Here is a 15,164-nt window from a genome sequence, read left to right as displayed (position 1 = left end):
GCTGTGTCTTTTCAATTTAATTTGAATTCCTGTAGTAATATCCTTTTACTGTATGTTAAAAGTCATTTTGTTTGTGATTGTCAATATGGGAGACAATGCTGTTAGGAACGGATAGACCATATTTTATAGCAGTTTTCTTGCTGGCTGCACTGTATGTGCGGTGTATAAGGGAGTCCATACTAGCTATATGATGCACATACTGTTAAAACTTGTTTGGATACATTCCTACTGTACATTGACGCTACAGTTACCCAACGTCATACTGTGTTACTAAAAATACCCCCTGGTAATATGAATGGCAATCATTTCTGTAGCTAGGCAACTGCCATGTGCAGCATGAATGAAAAAGGTTTTTTGGTCATGAATTGTACAGTTAAAACAACGAGCATTCAAATATTTGTTAGACTCACAATATCTTTAAAGTCATGTTGTGGTTAATATGAAATGCTGAGTTAAGTTTTCCTGATACTCGTTTTAACAAAAAAAAGTCAATACATAAAACAAATCAGTTGTCATGGGTTTGACTTTATTTACTAGTATATTAACACATTACATGCTACAGAAAATAAAAAGGTAATTTCAATTGTCTTGAAAGAATATAGTGTTATAATAAAATGGCACATTTTGATATTAACAGTTTCCACTGGCATTTTGCCACCCCCTTCCTTTTTTATGAAAGGAAATGAATGACTACATGCAGGGCTACTAAAAAAAAAAAAAAAAAAAAATACTTCTTGGTGGTTTTCATTGGCAACGCGATTTATAAGATAATGATTTATGTAGCTAAGCACCTGCCATGTGCAGTGTGAGTGGCTTGATTTAATCAAAACTACAGATAGAAATGTCAAAAGCTGGCAGTACACAAATGTTACTTTCCTTGGCCAGATTTGTCCAAGAAGTCAACCACATATTTTTTAAATAGTAAATATTATTACATCGGTTTGAATGATGGCCAACATAAAAAATGAAATGTGAAAGCAGGACAGAGCTCGTCAGGCAAAGCTATAAGATCCTGGAAATTAATGTGTTGTTGGAGCAATCAAGGATAATTAAAAACCCTAAAAAAAAAAAAAAAGAAGGTCAGTTTAAAAGCAGTAAATGCATTCTGTTAAAAATCAAATGTCATCTCCTTTAATCTCATAAGCACTGGCAGAATATCCTTTCAGGAGGACCCCATCTCTCTGAGTGCTGTTATAGTGCCACCTAAAGGTGACACGGTGTGCTGGCCAGAAGTATTGTACCATGACATCTGAGAGGAAAGTCCTCGCTTGGAAGAGACGGCGAGTTCTCACAGCTCAAATTCAAAGTGGCCCAACTCTGGCAACGGTCTACACCACACACCCAGCCTGCTTCAATCCAAACCAGTCTGCATTATGATACACGAGGGGGATGATTGTCAGGTGTCAACAAATAGATTGATTCAATCTCAACAGAAAACAAACCTCTTGGGGGACGACGACGACAATCTGGACTACAACATAATTTGCTGTTCTATTTGCCGGATCTCTTGGCAATGCAGACATGACAGAAGGTAGAGGTGACATAAAAAGTCCATGTTGACTTGTGCATCATAAATGGACAAGGCTTTAAATAATAATAATAAAAAAAAGAGTGGCAGAGGATTAAGTGAGGAAGCACAAAAGAAAGCTGACAAACCAGAGGATTAAAAGAACAAAACGGTGCAAGGTGGCAACAAGATTATTAAAAGGTTAAAAACAAAAGGGCAGATACCAAATAATACCACTTTCTTGGACACATTTGAACACGGAGCAGTTGGTTTTTCTAAAGGTATATTCAATGAACTGAATGGAGAGCACAAACATGAGAAGACAGTACTAACTAACATGGTGGACAGCCTACATTCACTCCGTTCAACTTCATTCAGATTCAGAATGAGAACACATGTGGCCTTGTGAGAGCTGGGGTGGGGGGGGCAACAGATGTGCCCCCCCCCCACCCCCTTGAGTCAGTTTATCCATTTTGCACCAGCGACTCATCGCTCGCTCCCAACATGCAGCAGTAAAAAGTGTACGTCGAAACAGTTTCCTCCCGGACAAAAATCAGCTATGAAGAAAACTACAAAGATAACAAAAAAAACAACATTTGAGCATGTAATGATAATCACATAGTACATCATTTCATAACAATATGTTCTTTTTTCTTACAAAAGACTACTTGGTTGTAGGTGATGGGTGGATGGGGCAGAGGTGAGCCAAGGTGGGAGGTGTGGAGAGGTTGAATGTAGTGTTACCTTTATCTCCACCTCAACAATAGTCTTGAAGTTTGTCAACTTCACTGCTGGGGTCTGCTCTACGGCTACAACTACATGAAGTCGCTCCTAGCTGCTGGTCTCCACTCAGTTTTTGTTTTCTCCATATGGTATTTGGTAAATGGGGGGCGGGGGTGCTGGACTGGTCCTTGGTCTGCTCCTTGAGGAGAACTGTACACCTCCAGTTGACTTAGCTCTTTCATTTCTTTCTGAGACACAACATTCCTCTGTTAAATCTTCATAGTGATAAAATTCTGCGTCTGTATTTGAGCCTCGCTGCTCTCGTCACTCGCTGTCTGGGGTTACCCTAAAATAATGCTGCATTCATGTCCGATACGAACAATGGTAGATGCAAACTTTTAAACTACAAAATACCCTTAACCTCAACTTAGGTAGGTGGTAAACACTGCCAGAGAATATCGTTAAGTCCAGTTGTGGAGATGTACGTAAATGTCCAATTCCTTCAACAACAACATTTTTAGAATTAAATATTAGTCTTTAATTTGAAGTGAATGAAGACATCAACACCAAGAAGATACCAGTTTGGACAAATGAAGGGCAAATGTAGAAAAAAAATAATGCTGCCATGGCAGGTTTGAGCGAATCAATTGTCGAACTGAATCAAAGTGAATCGTCTGTGTGGCCGACTTTGCAGGTTTGTGCTCAAATTCATCACTCACTACATGCATGCATCGTAAGTGTGAAACAAGCAGATCATGATTGAAAGAATAGTTGGGATATAGTCACTTTCTTGCAGAGTTAGATGAGAAGATCAGTGTGATTCTCATGTTTATATAGTAACTATAATAGCTTAGCTTAGCCTGGCTCTTGGTGCCTTCAAATGGGGTCGTGTTTACCGTGTCCATATGAACGCCCCCCCCCCCTCCTCTTGTGGTATTCACAACCTCGTAAGTGGAAAGTTTCTGAAAGCTCAGAGTTCACAAGTTGTGCCGTGTTTGTTGACGTTGTCAGAAATGGCGAAAGTCAATTTTTCGGTGCATAAAAAATGAATATATTGTAATTTTAGCCGTGTATTGTTTTTCTTTGTAATTTTACAATATCCATCCATCCATCTACAACCGCTTATCCCGTTAGGGGTCGCGGGGGGGCTGGAGCCGATCCCAGCCGACATTGGGCGAAGGCGGGGTACAATATGTCTGAGGAAAAATGTTGATATTCCCAACGACTCAATCCTTTTTCATTATACCTTTGCATTTACTGCATTATGTTACCCGCTTGTTAGCTCGCTAAGTTGTTAGCCCTCGTGGCTTCTAGACGCCGACAGTAACGTTAATATTGCCGTTGCTTAGCAGCGGCGTTCTCACAAATGAACCACTTGGACGCCAAGCATATTGTGTGCACGACTTCCCATGTTGTAAACACGAGCTCGCGAGTTTCATTTGAAGGCACCATCTGTCCAAATGTGAGTTACTATTTGAGTTACAGCAAACGTAAAGATGAAGATTATGTACTGGACTATTTTTTTGCAACTGGTGTCAGCCAAGAAATAGTCCAGGACATAATCTCCATAAAACTGAACTGTCTTTTTAAACTTTTGTTTTTTCTACGGTTTAAACAAAACAAGATAGAACGCTTTAATTAGTGACCTTTAGAGGTGCTGGTAAGTGGATTTTGTTACGTTAGCCCAGAGCTAGGCTAGCAGTTTCCCCCTGCTTCCAGTCTTTATGCTAAGCTATGCTACGCTAATCGGCTGCTGGCGGTGGCTTCATTTCTACCGTGCAGACTCAGAGTAGTATCAATGCTCTAATCTAACTCTTGGCAAGAAAATGAATAAGAATTTTCTAAAAATGTCAAACTATTGTTTTTAACAAAGACTGTCAAAAAAATCAATAATGGCACCAAAACAGCTTTAAACAAGACAGAACACATGAAAACTGTGTTGTTACCCTTCAACTTGTTACTGTATTCCCATCTGACATGAATGCAGCACGAGTGATCCTACAGCGCTGTAACCATGGTGACGGATGAGGATGAAAAATGACACAGCGCTGAGCAGTTATCTCCTGGCTCCAACACAGGAAGAGGAAGTGGTTGAACTCTGCGGCGAAGAGTCTCCTGAGGAGTGAGTGTTGATAATGTGTCCACGGCAAGACGAGGGGAGGATCTAAAGGGTGTTGCCACTTCCATGGAACGGAGATTCAGTTTACAGTTCCACTGTAGAGTACATCAGTCAGTCAGTCAGAGCAGGAGAAGGGCGGGCATGATTATTCAGAGGGGTAGAAACGGAGGGTGTGTGTGCGCATTACAAGGGTCCAACGAGGGCCTGTTTGCTTTGTTCTCAGTGATTCTCTGAAACTGTACTTGGTGCAGGTAAAACCTGGAACAGACGTGAGGGAGGGGGGGAGCCAGTGAGCGTGTGGAATGGGAAGGAAGGGAGGTAGGGAACGGTGAGGAAGGGTCTAATACTAGTGTCCAGGTTGCGGCCTGGCCGTCCGCCCTCAGCTCAGTTCATCCTCTGCGTTGTGCTGGTCCAGCAGTTTGACGTGCGTGAAGGGAAAGTGGCCGCGCTTGCCTTTACATTCACCTTCCCACTGGCCGTTCACGTTTATTTTGGTCACCTTCACCATATCGCCCACCTGGGGAGGGAGGGGAGAGAGTTCAGCGTGATTATGTGACAGACAAAGCGACAAGATTTATTATTATCATTAAGAACAGATAATCCTTTAATCCTCTCGAATCCATTGTTGCCAGAGAGCTGAAACAATTATTGGATCAACAGAAAATTATCATTCATTTATTGTTTCAGTCATTTATCAAACAAAAGCGGCAAATCTCCACAGGGTCTAGTTCCTCAGAAATTATATAGATACTGGCATGTCATACTAGCTAGCATACTTGCGAGGAAAAACTGGCATTGCCATTTTCAAAGGGGTCTCTTGACCTCTGACCACAAGATATGTGAATGTAAATGGGTTCTATGGGTACCCACGAGTCTCCCCTTTACAGACATGCCCACTTTGTGATAATCACATGCAGTTTGGGGCAAGTCATAGGCTTCGTCCAAAATCACATACTATGCACTACATACTCAATAGGTGTACTATCGTTCAACATACTTTTGTGTGAATAAACTGTAGTTTTTATCTTTTCGGACGGACTTAGTAGTAATTTACGTCGTCACTTCCTGAGAGCCTCCTTGCCGGTTGCAGACGTGTAACCATGGTAACCCGTACCAACGTCGTGATGAAAACTACTGTTTTTTTCAGAATCAAAGTCTGAACTAATCTAATATATATATATTACGCCAAGCAAAGTGAAATCTTACACTTACAGTTAAATTGAAGCGTTATTGACGTGATAGAGCTGTCTGTCAACGTCCGTCATGAACGTTGTCGTTACTGACGCATTGCATTGTGGGACATTTATGCTGCCATAGTGTCCAGCGTTACATACTGTAATAATTCACCGAAAATAGTATGCAATCCGCGTATTATTGGTTTCATACTAAGGTTTCGGACATACTAAAATATCTCAAATGCTGTTTTTTACTAAATGGCATGTTAGTATGGAATTTCGGATGCAACCATAGTCAAGTCAGCACACAGAACGGTTGTTGCCTGTTGGGCTGCAGTTTGCCATGTTATGATTTGAGCATATTTTCTATGCTAAATGCAGTACCTGTGAGGGTTTCTGGACAAAATTCATCATTGTTCTGTGTTGTTTATTCACTTCCAATAATAAATACATACATGCATTTGCATGAAGCAGCATATTTGCTCACTCCCATGTTGATAAGAGTATTAAATACTTGACATATCTCCCTTTAAGGTACATTTTGACTATGGACAATCATGCAATTAATTGCAATTAAATATTTTAATGGATTGACAGCCCTACTGTAAATAGAATATGTTTTGGTTTAGGGACTGATGGTCAGAGGACACTAACTACAAGGCATTTTTCACTATTTTCTGACATTCTATAGACTAAATGATTAATGGAAATTAAATGAGAAATAAACCCCAGAAAATGTAACGTTAGTTGCAGCCCTACTGTCAGGTGCTAGCATGCGTGATTACAGTTGACCTGGACAGGCAGAGGAGTGGCTGTTCCTGTGTCACTGAACCTGAGCAAACAAGGACTAACAGACAGTTCCAAAGTTCATGTCGATGTGACTGACGACTGACTAGTCAGGGGTTAAGGCTGTGAGGGCACGCTCAAAGCTTACACTCTGACACTCCTCCAGGGCTCAGTATCAGTTTGATGACCCGTTACCAGTTAAGACTTAATCTTCCTTGTGTTAAATGTGTAACTGGCAGCATGACTCAACTGAGGGTTTTTTTCTGCTGCTGATGCAAGAGCTTTGATTTTTTTGTATTCTTTTTTTCCCACCTAATGCAGCTGCACAGTGCACACTTAAAATGAAATCAGAGAAGTCATTTAGGTATGTTCGACAGTTAAAGGGCTCTGCATTTCCTTCAATGATTTCCTTTAGTATTTTGTATAGTCCTAAATTGTTTTATATGCAACTAGAAAATGTTTTCATTGTCGACTAACCCACAGTCTTTTTGATTAATCATTTATTCTATCAAATTGTAAAAAATAGTGAAAAATGTCGAAGGTGACGTCTTCAAATAGCTTTGTTTTGTCCCACCACTAGATTATATTTCCAATCAAAGAACAGGAATTTTTGAGAATCCACTAGGACTTAATATGGTATTTTTAAAAAGATGATGATAATGTTGTTATGTATACTTCCTAGGTATGGTGATTCATAAGTCACAGAACTGATCAATGGGCTGTATATAAGGAAACCGGAAACAATCTCAGACACCACTCTGAAGGAGACAGCTTGACATGTTTGAATAAAGTGTACATAGTGTACTGGAGAAGAGTTGTGCAAAGTCTTTTACATTTTGATGTCTGTCTAATAGTCCAAAACCCAAACATATTTAGTTTGAAATCACGTCAGACAAAGAGCATCAACTCTCACATTTGAGTAGGGATGCACCGATACCGGATCAGATATCGAACTGATAGTGACTTATATAGCTGGATCGGGTATCGGTGACAATGGGGCCGATCTATTCAATTCAACTCTATGTTTATACACTATATACATTATTTACTGGAATTTGAATTGCTGTTTAAGTTTTGACCAATTTTGAAGATTTTTTTTACCAAGTTGCTGGTGTGCGATTTATTATTTTAATGATAAATTACAATTCAGTAAATGTATATCTATGTATTTATTTGTCATGTTTTGTTTTACAAATTTAGGATATCAATGTTTAAGTGAAGCCTGATGTTGCCTTACACATAATAGAATGATCCTAGTCACTTCCACACAGTGAGGCATACAGCTTATTAATTAAACACTGGTGTTTTTTTTTTTTTTAAATCACGATATATCTCAATATATTGAATCGTTACCCCTGTATCATGATTCGTATCGTATCGACAGATTCTTGCCAATAGACAGCCCTAATATCGGGACTGAAAAAGTCGGATTGGTGCATCCCTACATTTGAGGGAATATTGGGCATCTTTGCTTCAAACATGACTTCAAAACTTTAAAAAAAACAGCATCAACTCAAAGTGACTTTGCTTAGCTATGTGTGTTTTGCGGGTCACTCGTTCGCAACTCTGTTAGCGTTAGGAAACAATGTTTTAACGGAGCAAACTGTGGCGTTTTTCCACAAAAAATTTACCTGAAGTACAGCGAGCAAAGGATTAGTAATGAATAAGTCTTTATACAGCAGGTACCAAAGCATTCAAAAAGACCTTAGTATCGACTCAGGGCATCCTTAGGCATTACATTGAGGATTCTTTAAATAGAGGTGCTGATGTGTCTGTATGGTGAAAAGTATGAAGACTTTATCATTATTATGTAACAAGCCACAGACACATACTGGTCACAGCCATTTGTTGATGTAGTGGATCTGGTGCCATTTTGGATCCCTATATAGAGTATATAGGGAAAAATGCCATAAACACCAATATGATGCAGTTGAATACAGCATCACCACAAGCTTTGGCCTCAAAATTACCACACAGTTGAAGAAATACCTCTTTGACACAAAAACTGAACAGAATAAGCCTCAGTCTGTATGCTAGAGCTGACTCAATCAATGATAAATAAATCATCAGCAATATCTTTGGGTTTTGGACTCTGGAGAGAAACTGTGGTTTGAAGTAGGGCTGCCCCCTCTTAGTCAATTACTTAAACCAAAAAAAAAAAAAAAAAGGGGAAAGAAAAGATTAGTTGACCAGTTGATCTGTCGTTTTGGTCTTAGTCAGTTGTTTTTATGCTTTTGTCATGCTGAATGACTTATTTCCAAGAAACTCATGAGCACATCTCTGGTAAACACAAGATATAAAATAGTGCTCTTGTGTGATTCTTTGTGGAGAAACTCAGTTTTATAGATCTGTTGATTAAATCAACTAATTGATTAGTCGACAAAGTCGTATGAGTGTTTGTCAACTAAGAATTTCTTTGGTCGAGGAAGCCCTAGTTTGAAGACTTCACCTTAGGCTTTAGGAAAGTGTGATGGATCATTTTTAGAACTTAATTGACATTTCATAAAACAAACAATTACCCGTTAATCGAGAAAATAATCTGCAGATTCATCGCTAATGAAAAAAAGTTATGTTAATAGCCCCCCTACTTTGCTTGATGGCTATTGAAGTGGACTGATTAAAATTGCAGGGATGTTATTATGTCCTATGCCTTTATCTTTATCAACTATATGCACGGACTGGAATCTTCACAAAGAGCGAAAATACAGTTTAGGTCCAATGTTGTAATAGCCTGTAACCACTGCCACAACTTTATGATGCTGAAATCTTTTCTGTGTCTCAGAATTTAGAAAACAAGTAACAGCATTATGGACATGAAAATGTTATGAAGACACAGATGCAGCTGGTATATACAATGAAATTAAACTAATATGTGATTTAGGAGTTAGTTGGTTTCATTTACTGAAGATAAAGAACAAGGAAATGTTAGCTAATTATTAACTGTCCAGTGCCGCGTTGCTGAGTCACTACTACCCAACTAGAGTGGAGGAAACAAGCAGCCTCACATAGGTCAAAGCCAGACAGGTCTACCACAGGTGGGAGTGCCAGAAACCAACTCATACAAAAGGATCTACCCGTCATATGTAACTGAGCAAACTTAAAACAGACCAAAGTTTCCCCTAGCTGACAAATAAGCTGGAGAAAGACAAATCATCCAGCAGCAGCAGGCTTGAGGTTTGACTTCACAAAAAAAAAAGCAAGAAAAGGGTACAGATTTGAGGAGTCCAAGGATGGATCTGTATTGGTATCTTTAGCGTTACAGTCCAGCAGGGCAGGAGAGACAAGAGCATACTCCGACTAGCCTGCCTCGCAGTCCCACTCCTGGCTCAGCTTGACTCCTGGCTTCACAGAGACCAGAGGAAATGGTCCTGTTCCCAAACACAAACTATTTCCTTCCCCCAACGACCTGCTCCGTGGGAGCCCCGCTCTCGCTTCCGGACAGTTTAACAGCCCAGCCACCGCGAGCAAGGAGCAGAACTTAATGGCAGTTTTCATATTGGGGTACCCTATTAGACTGAAATTATCTTTCTTTTCTAGTCCAGAAAGAGAACGCCAGTGAGTTAGTACACATTTTGGGCAGACTTTATAATGTCACTGGACTGATCTCTGCAGAAGAGATATTAAATGACCAGATTATCTAGAAAACTACACAGAGAGCTGGCTGAGCACTCTCTGACCTTGATTCCGCTTCACCCTGCTCAACACATAGTGAGGAAGAAATAGTCAAAAGCACAATAGGGAAGAAAGCGAAAGAATGTGAGCTCAGTCTTGATAAGCTTAAAAGGGCTGGTCCTATATTCTTCTTCACTAACCGTCTCCTTTCCTCCAGCACGTTAAGAGGATGCATGAAATCAAGACAAAACACAATACACACGTTTATATTTACCTCTAAAGCCAGGGCTGTCTTGTCGTATGCATTGGGCACCCTCTTCTGTATGGCCCTAGCATAGACAGGTCCATTCTGGAGATTTGGGAGGGGGGTGGGCTGGGCGTACTGGCTGGGGTCTCCCAGCAGCGGAGCGCCGGATTGGGCTGCAGAGCCGTCAGAGTTCCCTAGCATCGGCATTCCTCCCGGCGGTCCCCCAGGCACGCCGGGCCCCGCCCCCGAACTCGGAGACGCCGGTCGGTACTTCTCAACGTACGGCACTGGGATCATCCCCGCCCGGCCTTCAGAGTTCTGGGCGTTCCACCACTGCTCCTCTGGCTTCTCCAGAACTCGGAGAATATCACCCTTCCTAAACGGGAGATCCTCCTCGTCATTGCCAGGGAAATCGAAAAGTGCTCGAACATACTCGTCTTCCAGGCGCGGCGGGGGGCCGCCGGGGCCGACGCTGATGAAGGAGGTGTGTTTGGACTTGTTGATGGGTTCTATTAAGGTGGTGGTGTCCAAGTAGTGGATTTTATAGAACTCTAGCAAAGCGGGGAGAGCGTCGAACTCCTGGTCACCGATACGGAACCTCGGATGGGCCAAACCTGGTGAGAATGAGGGAGGATGGAAGAGGAGTCAGAAAGTGATATGACTTCTTATCCAACACACTACCTGCTCTTGCATGTTCAAATCTGGCAGATGTGAAGCTGATCTATTTATGTAACAAAGCATGATGATGGAGGTGCTTTCCAGAATGACCAGCCAGGAAGGATTTTTGTTTCCTTATTTCTCATTTCTTTCTCTCTGTCATATTGGATTTTGTTCCTTCTGACAACATGTATGTATTTTTGAAAAAGGCATGAGGAAATACAACAAATATTCTCCTGCATTGCCTTCCCAGGAAAACCCCCAGCAGAGGCAGCGGACAACATCTGGTCAAAGTGTAATAAAACCTGGCATTATGACAGACTTTTGAACATTTACAACTCTCTCGGGGTCAGCTGGTAAATTAGGCTCATTTTAAAAAGGTGCACAGGGACAGAACTCAATGCCATTTGAAAACACCACCCACCACGATGGATTTAAGTGACACCAATCTAGCATTTACTGAATCAATGTGTTGCATAATCTCCAGTGAGTTGTCTGTCTGAGTACTCACACAAGGTCTGAAACCATGACCAGAGGTGTATGTACCAGAGGTATATTCACCAGAGGTGTATGTACCAGAGGTATATTCACCAGAGGTATATGTACCAGAGGTATATGTACCAGAGGTGTATGTACCAGAGGTGTATGTACCAGAGGTGTATGTACCAGAGGTGTATGTACCAGAGGTGTATGTACCAGAGGTGTATGTACCAGAGGTGTATGTACCAGAGGTGTATGTACCAGAGGTATATGTACCAGAGGTGTATGTACCAGAGGTGTATGCACCAGAGGTGTACGCACCAGAGGTGTACGCACCAGAGGTATATGCACCAGAGGTGTATGTACCAGAGGTGTATGTACCAGAGGTGTATGTACCAGAGGTGTATGTACCAGAGGTGTATGTACCAGAGGTGTATGTACCAGAAGTGTATGCACCAGAGGTGTATGCACCAGAGGTGTATGCACCAGAGGTATATGTACCAGAGGTGTATGTACGCACCAGAGGTGTATGTACGCACCAGAGGTGTATGCACCAGAGGTGTATGCACCAGAGGTGTATTCACCAGAGGTGTATTCACCAGAGGTGTATTCACCAGAGGTATATGTACCAGAGGTGTATGTACCAGAGGTGTATTCACCAGAGGTATATTCACCAGAGGTATATGCACCAGAGGTATATGCACCAGAGGTATATGTACCAGAGGTGTATTCACCAGAGGTATATGCACCAGAGGTATATGCACCAGAGGTGTATGTACCAGAGGTGTATGTACCAGAGGTGTATGTACCAGAGGTGTATTCACCAGAGGTATATGCACCAGAGGTATATGCACCAGAGGTATATGCACCAGAGGTGTATGTACCAGAGGTGTATGTACCAGAGGTGTATGCACCAGAGGTGTATGTACCAGAGGTGTATTCACCAGAGGTATATGCACCAGAGGTGTATGTACCAGAGGTGTATGTACCAGAGGTATATGCACCAGAGGTATATGCACCAGAGGTGTATGTACCAGAGGTGTATGTACCAGAGGTGTATTCACCAGAGGTGTATGTACCAGAGGTGTATGCACCAGAGGTATATGCACCAGAGGTATATGTACCAGAGGTGTATGTACCAGAGGTGTATGTACCAGAGGTGTATTCACCAGAGGTGTATGTACCAGAGGTGTATTCACCAGAGGTGTATATATATACAACCCCACATGTTTCAGGGAGTCTGGCCTCTCCACACAACCGATAGGAACATGTACTATTGCGCATCCCTCTTTGGTGCAAGTCATGCAAGAACGGTCACATCAGCATCTCCATAACAACACCGAGCCACCGCTGAACCCACTCCCGTTATCTCACCTGGACCGGACTGTCGGTTGTTGCTGATGCTGTTAATGATGTAATGCGAGACTTTGGAGTTCTCGGACACGGAGAGCACGTAGTCTCCGGGGCTGGTGATGGAGTCCCGGACCAGAAACACGCCGTGCCGCTGCCCCTGCAGCAGAGACACAGCCTCCTGACGGCTCAGCCGGCCCCAGTACCAGCTGCCTCGGTCCTCCGCGTCAAAATTGCCGGCCATGGTAACCAGTCCAGAGCCGAGGCTTCACCGGGGCCTTCCCGTGTCTCCCTCCCGTTATCCTCCAGCAGAGCCTTCAACTCATACACAAACTTTAGCGCCTAGAGCACGTTTAGTAAACACTAGAGCTCCAGCAGCCGGCTGTTTAGACATCAATACACCGAGATAGAGCCACAACCACCACATAAAAAGCACTGCTGTTTGGTTTATGAGCGGTATTAAGCTCCACTAGTCATATTAATGCGTTTTAGAGACTGAATTCCAGCTACAATCCAGCGACCGATGACAACTAACTTCAAAAACTGAAATGGCGGATACGGGAACACAAAAAAAGACCCCACTCACCGGATGTGACGTAGTAACTATGTGCACCAGACGCACCAGTGTGAAGCTCGTGAGAATATAAGAGAGTAACGCAACACTTCCTGCAAGTCATTATCTGTTAGGTTTAAACAGGACATCAATGTAAACTGTTCTTTCTGTGATGTACTCCCAGAAACTGAAACATGCTGAGGAAGGACTTGAGTAGATTCATTATTGATAATATTGACCCTGGTTTTATTCTATGTCTAGAGAATGTTTTGTTTGGTTTCCATAAGGGTAACAGTAAAATCAAAGAACATTATATTATTAATCTGATTATTCTCTTATAGCTAAATTTCATATACATAAATCCAAATTTAGTAAATCTAAACCTTCATTTTTTTTGTATTTGAACATGAAACCAAACAATACATTAAATTGATTCTCTCCTCCGAAAACAAAAAAAGCTATTAAGACGGTAACTTTATGCACCTCCTTTAATATATTTATCTAAATGCTTATTTTCCCTGGCTTTGTACTTGTAAGTTGTAAGCTGTTTATCCCCTGGCATCTGTTATTCTGTCTTGATGTTCCTTTTACAGTTTTGCACGTCTTTGTATTTGAACCTGTATGACCAGTTTGTGAAATAAAGGCAATAAAAAAAAACAAAATAAAATAAAAAATAAAAACATAACAGTTCCTTCTGCGAATCACATCCTGAAACTTGCTCTCATTTATTCTGGTCCTGTAAATTTACATGTGAATTATGGAAAGATGTCAATAATTTTATACTTGTTAACATTTTCTCAGATTTTGCACTTTACTATAGAAATAATATATTTGGTTGCTATGATTACAGTGACAAAGACACCAATGCATTTTTTCTTATTAATTCAATTTTAATGTGTGTAAAAGTGTAAATTTACCCCCCAAAAAAGCCTAACTTCTTTGTATTTATAAAAGAAATGGAATTAGTTCTGTCAACAATTTCTTCCTCACAAAACAAAAAGCAATGAAAACAATGAATGTATGCAATATCTTTAAAGTTTTTAAGTGAAATTATTGTCATACTCTCGCGTGGTCTTTTTTTATTATCTATTTATTTATTTATTTTTATTGTTTTTTTTAATTTTATGTTGGTTTTATTTAATTTCTGTTGTCCTTTTATGTTTGGCACAGCTCTTTGTTTACGTTTTTGCTATGCTTCTTTTGTATGTAAATGTTTTTAATGTTTTCTGCTGTTACTATGGATACTGTCATTTTGAAATAGTAAAAAAAACAAAAACAAAAAAATAACACTTCCGCTTTGAGCCGCACAATAATCACACAAGCTTATAATTATCAGATAAAGTATAAATATAACAATACCATTTGGTGTATATTCTATTATAAACTTACCATGAAACATTTAGGTGTATATTTTATTTTTTTAAAGTGACACATTTGTAAGCTCTTATTTTGAAGCGAGGTGCTCTTCCTGTTTGTGGGTTGACTCCGTGTAACTTGACAGCCCTGTCCTTCATGCTGGTGGGTTGTTGGGAAAGCTGAAGCTTTGCCTCTTTATTGCACCAGATCAGCCTCAGTGTGCTGTAATACACTGCGGACACACACACTTCATGTTTTGTTCCCACAAGCATTTAGAAGGTCTCAAAAATATATCTAGCACATTTTACCCGGTAAATAGAGGCTTGGTTGCAATTTGTAAGCTTAGCCTCTAGATGTCAGCCAAATACTAAAATATCCATATTGTTATACTAACACTGTTGTGGTTTGATATCCACCATCAGAACCTTTGTCCTCCATAAATAATAGAACTAATAAAGGATTAACTTTAAAAAAGAAGAAGAAGAAAAACACAAATACAAACCTTTTTCTTGTTACAGACAGAAACCAATTAAGGCACTATTCACTGAACTAACACCACCAACATACTGTATAAACTACATTTAGAGGCAACAGGTCTT

General features: G+C 40.8%; 1 protein-coding gene across 1 annotated transcript; it reads right to left on the bottom strand.

Annotated features, from left to right (window-relative positions):
* Window positions 1–505: 505 nt before the first annotated feature.
* crk (v-crk avian sarcoma virus CT10 oncogene homolog) lies at window positions 506–13,266 on the bottom strand. The gene is made up of 3 exons (XM_074640182.1): window positions 12,681–13,266; window positions 10,197–10,783; window positions 506–4,866 (listed from the first exon to the last, which is right to left on the bottom strand). The coding sequence occupies exons 1-3, from the start codon at window positions 12,898–12,900 to the stop codon at window positions 4,729–4,731; spliced, it is 945 nt and encodes a 314-aa protein (XP_074496283.1). The 5' UTR covers window positions 12,901–13,266; the 3' UTR covers window positions 506–4,728.
* Window positions 13,267–15,164: the final 1,898 nt, after the last annotated feature.

The sequence above is a fragment of the Sebastes fasciatus genome, chromosome 7, assembly GCF_043250625.1.
Source record: "Sebastes fasciatus isolate fSebFas1 chromosome 7, fSebFas1.pri, whole genome shotgun sequence".
NCBI classification, from domain to species: domain Eukaryota; kingdom Metazoa; phylum Chordata; class Actinopteri; order Perciformes; family Sebastidae; genus Sebastes; species Sebastes fasciatus.
The sequence above is the reverse complement of the archived record's forward strand: the minus strand, read 5'-3'. Positions and strand labels throughout refer to the sequence as shown.